General features: G+C 40.7%; 2 protein-coding genes across 2 annotated transcripts in view; both read left to right on the plus strand.

Moving 5' to 3' along the window:
• LOC306864330 (T-complex protein 1 subunit theta) overlaps window positions 1–15046 on the plus strand; it is a 163546-nt gene that overhangs the window by 28541 nt on the left and 119959 nt on the right. The window lies entirely within an intron of this gene.
• LOC306864324 (rho guanine nucleotide exchange factor TIAM1-like) overlaps window positions 1–15046 on the plus strand; it is a 59835-nt gene that overhangs the window by 23898 nt on the left and 20891 nt on the right. The window contains exons 4-13 of the mRNA XM_079408281.1: window positions 127–607; window positions 1202–1374; window positions 1868–2092; window positions 3223–3408; window positions 4907–5053; window positions 5193–5267; window positions 6993–7163; window positions 8911–9015; window positions 9801–9882; window positions 9970–10056. Coding sequence (XP_079264407.1) covers window positions 127–607; window positions 1202–1374; window positions 1868–2092; window positions 3223–3408; window positions 4907–5053; window positions 5193–5267; window positions 6993–7163; window positions 8911–9015; window positions 9801–9882; window positions 9970–10056 — 1732 coding nt within the window. The remainder of the gene's footprint in view (window positions 1–126; window positions 608–1201; window positions 1375–1867; window positions 2093–3222; window positions 3409–4906; window positions 5054–5192; window positions 5268–6992; window positions 7164–8910; window positions 9016–9800; window positions 9883–9969; window positions 10057–15046) is intronic.

Below are 15046 nucleotides of genomic sequence, written 5' to 3' on the forward strand. Positions count from 1 at the left end.
TTATGAAATGTCAAACTGTTGTTTGGGGTGAGATTCAGAGTAGCAATTCTTGATTGGAGGATGTAGCTGTAACTGTAGAGGGAGTGACATCTTTTGTCCCCAGTAACCTATTCTGTTTGCGTGAAGGATATCACGGCCAGTGAGGGCAGCGAGTATGGAGACAGTGGCATTGATGGTGGTGCAGCTGAAGTCGAGCATTCCTCACGGCGTTGCAAGGCCATGTCTGCGTCCTTCTCCGTCTACTCTACTGCTAGCGGAAGCATCTTCGCAGGAAGCGACAGCGGCAGTAGCAGCGGAGGTGGAGGAGACCATGAACGTCAACCGGGTGGAGATCAAGGTGTATACGAGAACTTCCGTCAGGAGCTGGACATGAACTCCCGGCAGACGTGGGATTGCCTCGAAGAGGCCGGTTCGGCTGCTAGCGATGAGAGGAGCAGTGGAACGCTAAGCTCCATTTACCCCTCAGACATTCTACTTAGCACGGTGCAGGGCACTGTGCGGAAGGCCGGCCTGCTGGCTGTGAAGAACTTCCTGGTGCACAAAAAGAATAAGAGGGTGGAGCCAGCAGCAAAAAGGAAATGGAAACAGTACTGGGTGTCACTCAAAGGTGAGACTGAAGCCATGTTTGGAATAGCATATTGCTACTCTTACCATTTCTGCTTTATCCTTAAAGTCTTGCCTGTTAATCAGAAAAAAGGTGGATATAATGAGTATAATGTGCATCGTTTACCTGGATGGCCTCTTACATTTGATCAAATGGGCAGTAAACAGTAAAGCACACTTCACTGGGTATTCCGTCCCACAATGCGATGCATTTTACATTTTGCAACTCCTTGACCCCTGTGCCAGTTACAAAATATCATGCACCTGCTATTTCACATCAGGGTAATCACACCAAACCCTAATAAATTCATTTTCAAATTCTGAGCTTTTGATTCAGGCGGTCTGATGTTTGTAACCTTGCCATGACTATTCAATCAAAATCTAATTTCATGCTCTGGGCCATTTCCTGCAGCAATTGTTAATGTAAAAAGAACACAAAATAACATCTGAGACATTACAGGTCGTCATTTGTTATCGAAACTTTGTCATCACACTTTCATATTTTTATTTGTGTAGAATAGATTAATCAAATCCTGAAACTTTTTTTACATTTACAGTTCCATATTTGCTGATCTTCCTTCTCACTTTATCCTCCCAGGATGCACTCTGTTTTTTTACGAAACGGATGGACGTTCAGGGATCGACCACAACAGCATCCACAAACATGCAGTCTGGGTGGAGAACAGCATTGTTCAGGCTGTTCCAGAACATCCCAAGAAAGACTTTGTGTTTTGTCTGAGCAATGCACTGGGAGATGCCTTCCTCTTCCAGGTAAGACAGTCTGAATCTCAAAAGATAAAGTGATTCCAGTTACTCCTATGAACTTGAATTCTTCAGGGTAGCATTTGAAGCCATTGGTGATGTTTTTGTCCATACGTTTATGACAATTGATAGAATTATCCCACACCGATGCTCATGGTCCACTGTATCATTCAAAACTGCTGAGCAGTGTTTCTGAATTTCTGTGTGTCTCAGTGACATTTTATTCTGTGACAGCTGACAACATCCTGCTTACCTGGTGACATTCTTAAAGGTTAATGCGTCAGGCCTGACAGTTAAATCTACGCGATTGTCATTTGGTGCTGAAAGAATCTCGGTGTTGCTATGTTTATTAAATTATATTATATTAATAGTGATGTTTAAACTTATATGGAGTGCCAATTTTTACTGTGATACTGTGCCTTAAGGTTTTGCCCTTGTGGACAAAATGCCATTGGGCATTCTATAGTTATAAGAAATAATGTTCTGATTCACTTCTTTTTAGACATCAGGTCAAACAGAGCTGGAAAACTGGATAACCGCCATCCACTCAGCCTGCGCCGCAGCCGTCGCCCGTCAGCACCACCGCGAGGACACTGTACGATTGCTGCGCTCTGAGATCAAGAAGCTTGAACAAAAGATCGACATGGATGAGAAAATGAAGAAGATGGGCGAAATGCAGCTCTCTGCCATCACTGATGGGAAGAAGAGGAAGACTATCCTAGAGCAGGTATGGACATGCCGCAAATGCATTTCTGATTTTCTGATGATTTTAAATTGTGCTCATTATTGGAGAGTCAGTGGCGTCTAGAATTATGTTTAGGTACTGGTGAAACTGCCACTGGATGGACAAACAGATATTTCCACCCAAAATCATGCCATTGGTTAATTAATAAAAAATAAATAAATAAAGCAAGCTTTGCCTTAGGACTTTCAATTGATTAAACTTCCCCTATAAACGCACCCTGATGAAATTATCAATCAATAATTGTTTAATTTGTTTACTAGGACACGTCAATTATACAGTTGCCTTTTGGTGTTTCTGACATGTCTGATGCTACTGTATATTTTTGCTGTGTCTGTTTAATCTCTAACTAACATGTGATTTGATTGATATTACATAAAAGTTGAGTGTAAATATGTGTCTGTTCACTTATTGTGTATGTGATGTACTCGTCTGTTTGTGCGGAGGTGGGCTTACTCCTCCATGGTCTCTGAATAGACTCAGGTCATGCTGGCTTGGAGGAGGCCTGCTGACTAATGATTTATCCCAGCGTCCTTCTCCAGTAAACAAAACTGTATTAAAAACACTGCCCACACTCTAATAGTCAGCAGCTTAAGGGCCCTCATCTATGGTGGCCGAGAGAGCTCAATGCTCTGCAACTTCAGAAAACACATGCAAATAGAAAAAGCACCAGCAAATCAAGAAAACATCTTCATCAATTTGACAGCAGGTGCTGCAAATGCTCACAATGCAACCAAATAAAGAAACGCACTGCAAATGCTCACAACACAACCAAATAAAGAATTTTATTTGCAGCACGTTTCTTTGTTTGGTTGTGTTGTGAGCATTTGCAGCGCACGTGTTGTCAAATTGACTAAGTTGTTTTCTTCATTTACAGCCGTTTTTTTCTATTTGCAGTGCGTTTCTTTATTTGGTTGTGTTGTGAGCATTTGCAGAGCGTGCGTTGTAAAATTTATGAAGTTGTTTTCTTAATATGCAGGTGTTTTTTGTATTTGCAGCGCGTTGAGCTCTCTCGGCCACCGTACTCATCAGTGTATACAATAAACAATAAGTTCATATCATGTTGAAATACTGACAAAGCAGAAGAATTGAAATCTTTCTTTCCTTTTGTTCAGATATTCCTCTGGGAGCAGAATCTGGAGCAGTTTCATATGGACTTGTTCCGGTATCGCTGTTACCTGTCCAGCCTGCAGGGCGGCGAGCTTCCAAATCCAAAACGCCTACTCGCCGTTGCTTCCCGTCCCACCAAACTGTCCATGGGTCGTCTTGCCATTTTTTCAGTATCATCCTTCCATGCCCTGGTATGAAATACACACATACAGACAAACTTCCACGATCTCAAAACACTCATTATTGCATTATTCCCTATTTCTCTCTGTTTCGCACACTTACTCCGTTCATTCACACTCTCAAGCATGTTTAGTTAATATCCACTTCATTTTAATCTACTCCACAAGAACCGGGTGAGCTCTGAGCTGCCTCCCAGCCTGTTCTTGGCCTGAGTCCTAACAGAAACTGCATAACAAAACATGCTGTCACCATCGTGATTTTGTCATTCCTGTGGTTCAGCAGAGAACGTACAGAATGGCGTAATATGCAGCCGGAGGACCGCAACTGTCACCTCAGAAGAGTCACAGTGAGGCGTGGAAATACAACTCCCATCTAATTGCGTAACTCGTTGAGTTCCAAAAACCAAACCAAGATTGACGGAAAATGAATGACGTTTTAAGTAATGAAAAAGGGAGCTTTTTTCGTCAATGGCACTCATGCAGTAGATCAATAACTGTCTTTGTGAAACTTCCTTTTAGCTATTTTGCCACTTAGTGTTCAGTGTTAAAAGCATCGTCACTAACCACTACCTTAATCCTTAAATGTCTTTATAAATGTTCTTTTCTCATTTCTTCTGTCTTCTAAAATATAAAACAAGCCACAGAGTTTTGTCTTGCACTGCAAATGTCCCCTAAACTGCTAAGGTTTTATGTCTATGGAAACTCCTTCATGTGGTCTGATTACTGAGAAAATCCTTTATGAATTCTGCGGCACTAACATTTATCATCCCAAAAATGTGAGTGTGGTTTCATGTTGGGGTGTGTGAACAGAACATCTTCACACCATAGCAGTTGATGTGTACTGCTTCTGAAATGGGCCATGGTGTCAGAATTTTTCCCATCACTGATCTTTATTTGAAATCTAAAGGCAAAGGGATGTTTTTTCCCCCCTCTTTCCTGATCTTTTCTCACAGTGTTACTAAGGCCATTTGTAATCAATGAAGGCCTGTTCACATCAAGAACAATAACTATAATTATATTAGCGTCCACAACAGTGCGAGCTGCTGTTATGAAAAAAAACAATTCCAATTATGTTGTTCTTCTGTGTTGTTATCATTATAGTTGTGGATATATTCTCATAGAATTAGAACAATTATTAAAACTTTATAGTTATCCTTAGTGTGAATGGCCCTTATTTTTTTAAATTGTGTGCGTCACTTTAATGTTTAATACTAATGTTTAATGTACAATCATGGGATTGGTGAAATATTTAAAGAGACTGTTCATACAAAAATGACAATTATTGTCATTTACTCCCTCTCAAGTTGCTCCAAAGCCAGAAAAATCCAAAAGGAGATGTTTTGAACAATGTTCATGCTGCACTTTTCCCATTTTCATTTTTGGTTGAACTATTCCTTTAAAGATTTCCTCCATAGTGACAAATACTAAATGATTTAAAATTATCATTACACGTGCTTGAAACTCTCTTAGATGTTTATTGACTTTCTGTATGCTGGTTTGTGTTGGACAGGTGGCAGCGAGGACGGATGGGGGAATTCGGAGACATACCCAGGCCCTGTCTCGTTCCTCCAGTAAACGAAAGAGCCGGTTCTCCTCTCTGTGGGGCCTGGACACTACCTCAAAAAAGAAAACCAAAGGCAGACCCAGCATCAACCAGGTTCACATCTGCTAGATATTACATACATGTGTTCAATAGAACAAATCACTGTTTATTTTTCATACAATTGGCAATAGTTATTTTTTATGTGCTGTAAGTGCTGGGTGGGTTCCAACTGAAGGTTTTGTCTTAACCTCAGGTGTTCGTAGATGGTGAAGAGTCGGTTAAGAGGAATCTCGAGCACATGTTTGAGGACACTGGAAAGGAGATGCTGGTGAGTAGGACACTAACACTTCCCAGCATGCTTTGTATAATTAAAACTGTCAAAGAGAATGCTTTCACAGGCAGATCGCATAAGAACCGAGATGTTAGCGCTGTATGCAGCTCCCAAAGGGAGCTGGAAAGAGCTAGAGAGAGTTAAGACACCTAAGCTGGGCTGTAGAGCCTTGGGGAGAAGCGGCGGGAGGCCTGGGCTCGCCTCCCACCCGGCACGTCCATTAACAGCCAGGAGAGGAGGCAGATGGCGGGTGTTTTGGGATGGGAGCGTATGCGCGTGTGAGTGACAGAATGTTGGAGTGTTTAATGTATTGTCTGCATGTGTTTGCCAGTATGTGAGTGTGTTTAAGTCCCTCTGACCCATTTCCCGCTCTCCTTCACCATGTGTGGGCTTGCTCTCTCTCCAGGATGGGGGACCACCATCGCAGCTACTCTGCGGGCAGATTGTTGAGGGGAAGGGGAGGGTGGTAGGCTGTCACCCGATAGTGTGGGATAAGCTATCTGAGCCAGGCAGCATGCCGTCACTGACAGCAGGCCAGACCCGCTGACAGACCCAAGATCCCTTGAAAGACCCGCAATGAACATCCCAGCCGGTACACGTCAGCTCATCGATCACCCGCCAGACGTCTAACAGCGCCGTTGTCAGACAGAGGCGCTGAGTATTGTGTGGGGCTTGCACATTGCTGTGCTTGGATGCCAAGTTAATTAGTCTCAGATTAGATATCATCATACTGTCTGCTGCATCGATCCAGACAGCTTTGCTTAAGTGTGATAACGCCGATTTGCACAAATATAACCGGAAAACTGACACCTTTGTAAATCTGCATTCAGTGGTTTGTCTGATATCTTCTTGTGGTATTCACTTTTCTCACACATTTTAGGTTTAGGGAACATGAAATTGACCCAAAGTTCCTTTCTGTATTTTTAAGATTGCACAATATATCAGCAGTCATGTCGTTATCTCATATCAGAGTAAAATAGGCCATATAATTGTAAAATATTAGTATAAAAATTTAAAATACCATTCCGGATGGTTGAAATCAAGTTCAATCCTACAGCCCGTAAAGTAAAATACAATTGAAAAATATAAATAAAAAATATAAAATATTATTCTAGGTGAATGATTTCAATTTCAAATTCAACATCCTACATTTTTAGGGTTACATAATATATCAGCAGTCATTTTGGTAAAAAAGGCCATAAAATAGTCAAATATAATGATATATAATGCTTACTAATTTTTTAAGAACACTTGTTTGAACAATTGATGTGTATCCTGAAGAACGCTCGTAGATCTACACTTTTAACTGTTAATGATTTAGCCCAGTTAATTAAAGGCTTTTAATTTTTACTACACGAGTGTCTTTGAGTATTTCATCTTCTTAGTATAATATAAGTATTAAAATGTAAAATATAATTTCAGTTGAAATCATTCATCCTACATTTTTAGGTATGTGTGATATATCAGCAGTCATATCGGCATCAGTCTGATATGTAAAAGGCCATTAAAAGGCCATAAAAATGCATACTGATAATATATAATAATACTGATCTAATATGGGTTTTTATACTTATTTAAAACTAAAGATTTGCATATCAGTACATCATGATTTTTTTTGCTCAGAAATGCATCACATTATGTACAGTAAGTTAAATGCATTGCGATGCATGTCATGCTGACATTAAGCACATTCCTAAATAGTTTCTTTATTTCTTTTAACAGAAGGACCAAGAGGGTTTGGTGAACAGTCTCGCCCAACACAAGACGGACAGTGAAGTTTGGGTACCTGACTATCTCACACCATCCTGGGTCTCTTTACCTCATGATAGGCCTGTGTTGGCTATCATACAGCCGGGGGAGACAGCCATGGAGGCCCTGGAGGCACTGTGCAAGGTAAATGTCATGTATACAAAACTATTCAAATCAAATACATTTAATTGCGACTATTTAAATCCAGTCAAACTGAAGTTCAGGTAACTAGATTCAGTGTCCTGTTTTTTCCTTATATTGTCCATTTATTTAATGTCACATCAAACCACATTGTTGTGACAAGATTAGCATAATATGGCCACACCCACTTGAACATTCCCTCCAAAAAGTTTCAGCACAGAAATATACATCAATACAGAAAAAGTAGTTCACACATTATTTGTTTTTGAACCCTGATATAATGGTCATCTGAAACCTATTGACTGGTGGTTGTTTGTTGCCTTGCATGTGTCATCTTTTGTTCTGAGGCGGTACTTTAGCCACAGATACATCAGCTGTGCCATGTGTTTCTTTAGCAAACAAGATCCCAGTTTCACTATGCCATCATCTTGCAGCCCACTAGCAACAATGAGCAGGAAATTTAACACCTAAAACACACTTCGATATCATAAAAGCAGAGTAATCTTATGATTTGTCCACGGCTAACATCTCATGGAACTCATTACCTGAAAACACGAAACTCGCCCTCCCATCCTTTAAGGTTGGAGTTATTGAGAAAGTGCTAGAATTTACTAGTTCCCAAGGCAAACTGCTAAAGTGTCTGTGGATTATTTCTTCTTGCGGTTATCTTCATGTTATAATTCTACTGTAGTAGCTCTCGGCCTCTTTCCTTGTCCGTTCCCAGCTTCTATCACTGCAGGGTGTTCTAGAATGCTCTTTATCCACAGTTCTCGTAAATTTGTCCTCAAGCATTTGTGCAGAGAACAGAACACACACATCACATTCTGTTCACACTTGAATGCCAGTGGAGTAATCACACTGCAGTTACTCTGTCCGGTGTTTAAATTTATGAGTCATCTACATGCATCTTTTTAGATAGTCAACAGCATAGAATGAAACAAAGAATTATAAATAAATCATCCTGCAATAAATTCTCCTGCAAAGTGGCCGCACTAAATCCGAGAAATGGTTTTCTGTCAAGTCCTGAAATCAAATATGAACCAATTCACACTGGAAAAACATAAAGTTAGCGTCGTTTGTCATGGATACATTTTCTTAGTACTTTAAGACGGTTGTGAGTAACTTCAACAGATTAAATGCTGATATATGCTTAAATAGTTTCTCAATATTTATTTAGACTTCCTTTTTTGTTAATCTTCTTTTTATACAGCTCTCTGGAATACTTTATTCTGGTTAGTCAGCTGCAGCATTCTGTTGTCAAATATATTTGTAAAATAAGGACTAAACTGTACTGTATACAGTATATGACAATTTCTTACATAAGTGCACTAGCTTCATGTCTTGTATCAACTCATGGTCTATTTCTTCTCACAGAACATAATTTCACTTCAAATCAATATTTTATGATGGGTTTTTTATTATTTAGTAAGTAACCCTCTTGTAAATTGGATAATGCACAGTCAGCCATTCAAAAATGCATACAGAGTGTATATATATATATATATATTTAGTGCTAAATATAATATAATTTCTGTATTTTTCTGTGTATAATATTTTATATATCTTTTAGCAGAGAAAGCATCTATAAAGACAATGCATCATATTATTAATATTATATCTTATTTGTTAATGTTTATTTAACTAAAATATTTTTAAGGTTTCAGTTTTAGTTAACTATAATAATCCTGAGCAATTATGTACATTTTCCTTATTTTTTTTTTTTATTTTTTTTTTTTTTTTTTATATACAGGCTTATAGACTAGAACTTTCCAAGCACTATATACGGCTGAAGTTCCTCGTCGACAATCAAGTGCAATTGTACGTCCCCAAGCCTGAGGAGGACCTCTGTGACCTGGTAAGTCCAACAAAAAAGGCCTGTCAGTGGCCACACGTATCCTGGACAGCTAAGAGCGTTTAGCGGTCACAGACGCAGCGTGGGGTGAATTTATTAGATTGTAACAGACTCTGCAATGCACCACAGATAGTATAAAAGTTTTGAGTTCTGACAGCGATGTAGGTTAAAGCGAGTCTAAACTCTCAGACCATGTTGAGGAGAGGCTGCTGCATATGTTATGAATTATGTAGAAGATGCATGTACTGCATAATGCACTCTGAATAGTTCTTCTATCCTCTTAACTGTGTGTCTGTGTCTGTGTCTGTGTCTGTGTGTGTGTGTGTGTGTGTGTGTGTGTGTGTGTGTGTGTGTGTGTGTGTGTGTGTGTGTGTGTGTGTGTGTGTGTGTGTGTGTTTGTGTGTGTATTTGTGGAGTCTGGGGAAACCACCTCTGCAACGACTGCAACCTCAAAAGCTAATTTACTTTGCTGTGTTTTTTCATGATCGTTCTTCTAAGATGACAGTGTCTTTGTGTTTTCCATGTCGCCTCTCATCTTTTCTCTTTCTCTCTGTAGAGACTTGACTTTCTCTAACTTTTACTCTCCCTGAAAATATCAAAGCCCCAGTTTTGTCTCTCTTGAAAATAAGCTGATTTTTATTTAGTGTGTATATCAACACCATAAATTTCAGCAGACTTAAGACATTTTCCATGATGTATGTGAGCTCTTTCTGAAGTCATACTGTAAATGAACTGTACATCCATAGAGTGCAATCAATATGAGCCCCTCTTTCTCTTCCTTTGTTAAGCTCTACAAAGAAATCGAAATTTGTGCCAAGACAACCAAAGTCATCCAGTTTGACAGAGATGAGTCCTGTGCCATAGGCTATGGTAACAATGTTGTTCAGTTTATATCTGATTTATTCCTCTTCTTTGTTCCTTTTTTCAGTTATTTATGTCTCTTTTTCACTTCTCCAGGATTTTCAGTGGCAGTAGTAGAGGAGGATGGAGGCCAGCAGCTTCATATCACTGATGTGAAAGCAGGAGGTCTGGCATTTGCCAAAGGTGTGTGATGGAGCTCAGCACATAGCAGTTCTTCATTACAGTTCAGTTATATACAGTGTTGGGGAAGATACTTTGAAACTGTAGCTTGTCGTAATTTAAAGCCACACAATTTCTAGTCAAGCTACTTTAGAAAGTACTCAGACACACACACACACAAATATATATATATATATATATTACGGTGGCCTAGTAGTGCACAACACAACAACATCTCTACAACACAACAAAAGCCGCAACACAATGAAAACAGCAACACAACAGAAAGAAGTCGCAACAGAATGAAATTAGCACAACACATAGGAAAAAAGCCTCAACACAACAGAAACAAGTCACAACACAATCAACTTAGCACAAAACAATGGAAAAATCTGAATCAGAATGAGCTTTATTGGCCAGGTATGTTACACATACGAGGAATTTGTTATAGTGACAGAAGCTCCACAGTGCAACAAAAAGACCACAACAGGACAGGACACAGATAATAAAAGAATAATATACAAATATACAAATAGGCGATGTACAAAATAGCAAAAACATAATATAGATAATTATGTGTGTACAGGTCTGATATGTGCAAATTTGAAATGAAAAAATAAGTATGTGTGGTGAATAAATAATGTATACTAGAATTGTGTGTTCCACGTTTAGTGTCAAGTGTTCATGAGATTGGATTGCTTGAGGGAAGAAACTGTTCCTATGTCTGGCTGTTCTGGTGCTCAGAGCTCTGTAGCGTCGACCGTAACAATTCAAAGAGGGAGTGTGCTGGATGTGAGGGGTCCAGAGTGATTTTGCCAGCCCTTTTGCTCACTCTGGATAAGTACAGTTCTTGGAGAGTGGGGAGGGTTGTACCAATGATTCACTCAGCAGTCCGGACTACCCTCCGTAGTCTTCTGAGGTCAGATTTGGTAGCTGAGCTGAACCAGACAGTTATTGAAGTGCAGAGGACGGATTCAATGATGGCGGAGTAGAACTTCCTCAGCTGGCGAAGGAAGTACAACTTCTGCTGGGCCTTTTTCACAATGGAGTCTATGTGAATAACCCACTTCAGGTCCTGGGAGATGGTGGTGCCCAGGAATCTGAATGACTCCACTGCAGTCACAGTGCTGTTCATGGTGGTGAGTGGGAGGAGAGCAGGGGGGTTTCTCCTGAAGTCCACGATCAACTCCACAGTTTTGAGCGTGTTAAGCTCCAGGTTGTTAAGACTGCACCAGACAGCCAGCTCCTTAACCTCCTGTCTGTAAGCAGACTCGTCACTGGATGAGGCCGATCAGTGTGGTGTCATCTGCAAATTTAAGGAGCTTGACAGAGGGGTCTTTAGATGTGCAGTCGTTGATGTAGAGGGAGAAGAGCAGTGGGGAGAGAACGCAGCCCTGAGGAGCTCCAGTGCTGATGGTGCGGCTGCTGGATGAGAATTTTGCCAGCCTCACTAGCTGCTGCCTGTCTGTCAGGAAGCTGGAGATCCACTGACAGACGGAGGTGGGGACGGAGAGCTGTGTCAGTTGATTCTGAAGGGTGTCCGGGATTATGGTGTTAAAAGCGGAGCTGTAGTCTACGAACAGGATCCTCACATAAGTCCCTGGTCTGTCCAGATGCTGCAGATCATCTTCACTGATCTGAATTGCAGGTGTGGGGGAGAGGGTGGTTGCTGGAGGTGTGAATGGTTGTGTGGAGAGGTGTTCAGGGCGGGTGTGAGGTGTTTTTTCAAACCTGCAGTAGAACTCATTCAGGTCGTCTGCCAGTTGTTGATTCTCCAAAGTGCTGGGGGATGGTGTCTTGTAACTGGTGATATCTTTCATACCTTTCCACACTGAAGCAGAATCACTGGAAGAGAATTTGTTCCTTAGCTTGCCAGAATAATTCCTCTTTGCCACTCTGATCTCCTTTTCCACTGTGTATTTGGCCTATTTATGCAAGACTTTATGCCCCTTTCTGTAAGAATCTTATTTGGCCTGTCTGCGTTTTGCAGTGAACCGTGGTTTGTCTATGTTGTAAGTTAGATGAGTCTTGGTAGGAATGCACATATCCTCACAGAAACTGATATAAGATGTTACAGTCTCTGTGAGCTCGTCCAGATTGGTGGCAGCAGCTTCAAAAACAGTCCAATCAGTGAGAGAGAAACAGGCTTGTAAATCCCGCTCTGTTTCATTAGTCCATCTTTTAACAGTTCTTAATACAGGTTTTGCAGATTTAAGTTTCTGCCTGTAGGTCGGTATGAGATGACCCAAACAGTGATCAGAGAGTCCTAAAGCTGCTCGTGGGACAGAGTGATATGCGTCCTTTATCGCTGTGTAACAGTGATCCAATATATTACTCTCTCTGGTGGGACATGTGATGTGCTGTCTGTATTTTGGCAGTTCGCGGGAGAGATTTGCTTTATTAAAGTCCCCTAGAATGATTAAAACAGAGTCTGGGTGTTGTTGTTCTGTGTCTGTGAGCGAGTTTCTGTAAAGCTGATCTCGCAATCGCTTGCGGTGGAATGTAGATACTCACGAGAATGAACTAACAAATCTCCCGCGCCGAATAGAACGGCTTGCAGTTAATGAAGAGCGTTTCTAGATCAGAACAGCACATCTTCTTTAACACAGTTACATCTGTACACCACCTCTCATTGATGTAAAAGCACATCCCTCTGCCGCGCGATTTCCCCGTTGATTCTGCGTCGCGATTTGCTCTGATCATCTGGAAGCTCTGATCATCAGCCAGATGTAGCACGCTGTCCGGTATGTCGCCATTCAGCCAGGTTTCCGTGAAACACAGAGCAGCAGAGCAAAATCCTTGTTTGTCCGGGAGAGCAGAAGTAGTTTGTCCGTTTTGTTGGGTAGAGAGCGGAGATTCGCTAGATGGATGCTAGGCAACGCCGTTCTATATCCGCGCTGATGAAGCTTCACAAGCGCGCCAGCTCACTTCCCCCATCTGCGCGTCCTGAAGCGTTGAACAATGTCCAGCAAAACGTCTGAATAATCAAAATCCGGAAAAAGTAAAACTGATCGTGTTTGAGAAACATTAACAGGAAAAACAAACAAAAACAGTACAAACACTGAAGAGCAAAGCACTGTAGCTGCCATCTGCGGCGCCATCTTAGATTGAAAAAAGCTGCAATACAACGGAAGCAAGTCGCAACACAGCGGAAACAAGTCACAACACAACGAAATTAGCATAACACAGCGGAAACAAGCCGCAACACAACGGAAACAAGCCACAACACATCGGAAACAAGTCACAACACAACGGAAACAAGTCACAACACAACAAAATTAACATAACACAGAAACAAGTCGCAACACAGCATAAACAAGTCACAACACAACGAAATTAGCACAACACAACGGAAACAAGTCACAACACAACGAAATTAGCACAAGACAACGGAAACAAGTCGCAACACAGCAGAAACAAGTCACAACACAACGAAATTAGCACAACACAACGGAAACAAGTCGCACCACAACGGAAGCAAGTCGCAACACAGCGGAAACAAGTCACAACACAACAAAATTAGCACAACACAACGGAAACAAGCCACAATACAAATGAAACAAGCCAAAAAACAATGAAAACAAGTCACAATACAATGAAATTAGCACAACACAATCGAAACAAGCTGCAACACAACGGAAACAAGTCACAACACAACTAAATTGGCACAACACAATGAAATTAGCACAACACAGCGAAATTAGCACAACATAAATTCTTAGCACAACACAACGGAAACAAGCCATAACACAAAGGAAACAAGTTACAACACAGCAAAATTAGCACAACACAACGAAATCAGTCTTATGCATTGTGTCGTGCACTACTGGGCCACCATTATATATAAAGAGATCATAATATAGTCTTGAAATGGATTTCTCTTTTGTTTATGTAGGGTGACCATGCATCCTCCATTTCCCCAGACATGTCCTCTTTTTGAATCTAAAAAATTGCATCTGGTTTCTATTTCTAAATCGCACAAAATGTTCAGGATTCGGCTTTTGCTTTCTCTTTCTTTTCCATTACCGCCTGCTCTTGCAAACATTTTAATGTTCGATTTAATTTTCACGCATTAGGGAGCCGCTATCAATATGCTGAGTAGGCTATTTAAATCGCTTTGGATGCAGCTCGAGTTGGATGCAGGGTTGCCAAATCCAATTTTTTTTACACAGAATTGGGCTTATTTTAAACTGTTAAACTGGTTTGAAGGTTTGAAATATTGCATAAATTCCATTTGACTGAAATGCTTGTATTGAAACATTTTGCATTCTACCTATGATAAAACTGTGGTAGATGTTAAGTTTTGTGAAGGATGGCCACTGCAGGAAGCCTTTTTGCTGTGATCAGTCTGCAAAACGGTGACTGTAAAATATGTATTTTATGTACGGAAATTACATATTTTGAATGTTGATACAGGATATGGTCATTACTTTGGGGGCTACTTTAACCCCCCCACCCCACCCCACCAACGTCATGTGAATGAACGCCCCATGTCGTCATGTAAATGAACGGCCAAAACGCATTAAAACGTTTCCAATTTTTAGTTGAAAACAACATTGTGTAAATGCCTCACAAAAAAGTTCCTAGATTACTGCCTCTATTTGGCAGCTCTTCCAGATCCAAATCACAACCTTATGCCTCACCTGTAGTAGTCTATAAAACCACTGAGAAATTAGCAGGGGCTGACCCAAATCTCCACCGGACTGGAGGAAAATAATTTAAAAATCCCTCACATGAGCACAGGATTACCAAGAGGAGCAAATTAAAACCATTACGCGCTGCCAGTGATATCTGTGCCAAGTGAGTGCATTCATTAAGAGCAGGCTTCAGAACGCTTTCAGATACTCTCTGTTCCAGTAAGTCCAGTTATTGAGTGTCAGAGTATTTTAATTAGCAGCACTCACTAAGAAAAGCATCGCTATTATTATTGCTCATAATAAGGGTCAGGGATTTGTGCTAAACCCCAAAGTATTAAACTGAATGTAATGTACACAATCTGCATGGATTTCCCTGC

Source organism: Barbus barbus, assembly GCF_936440315.1.
Source record: "Barbus barbus genome assembly, chromosome: 45".
Lineage (NCBI taxonomy): Eukaryota > Metazoa > Chordata > Actinopteri > Cypriniformes > Cyprinidae > Barbus > Barbus barbus.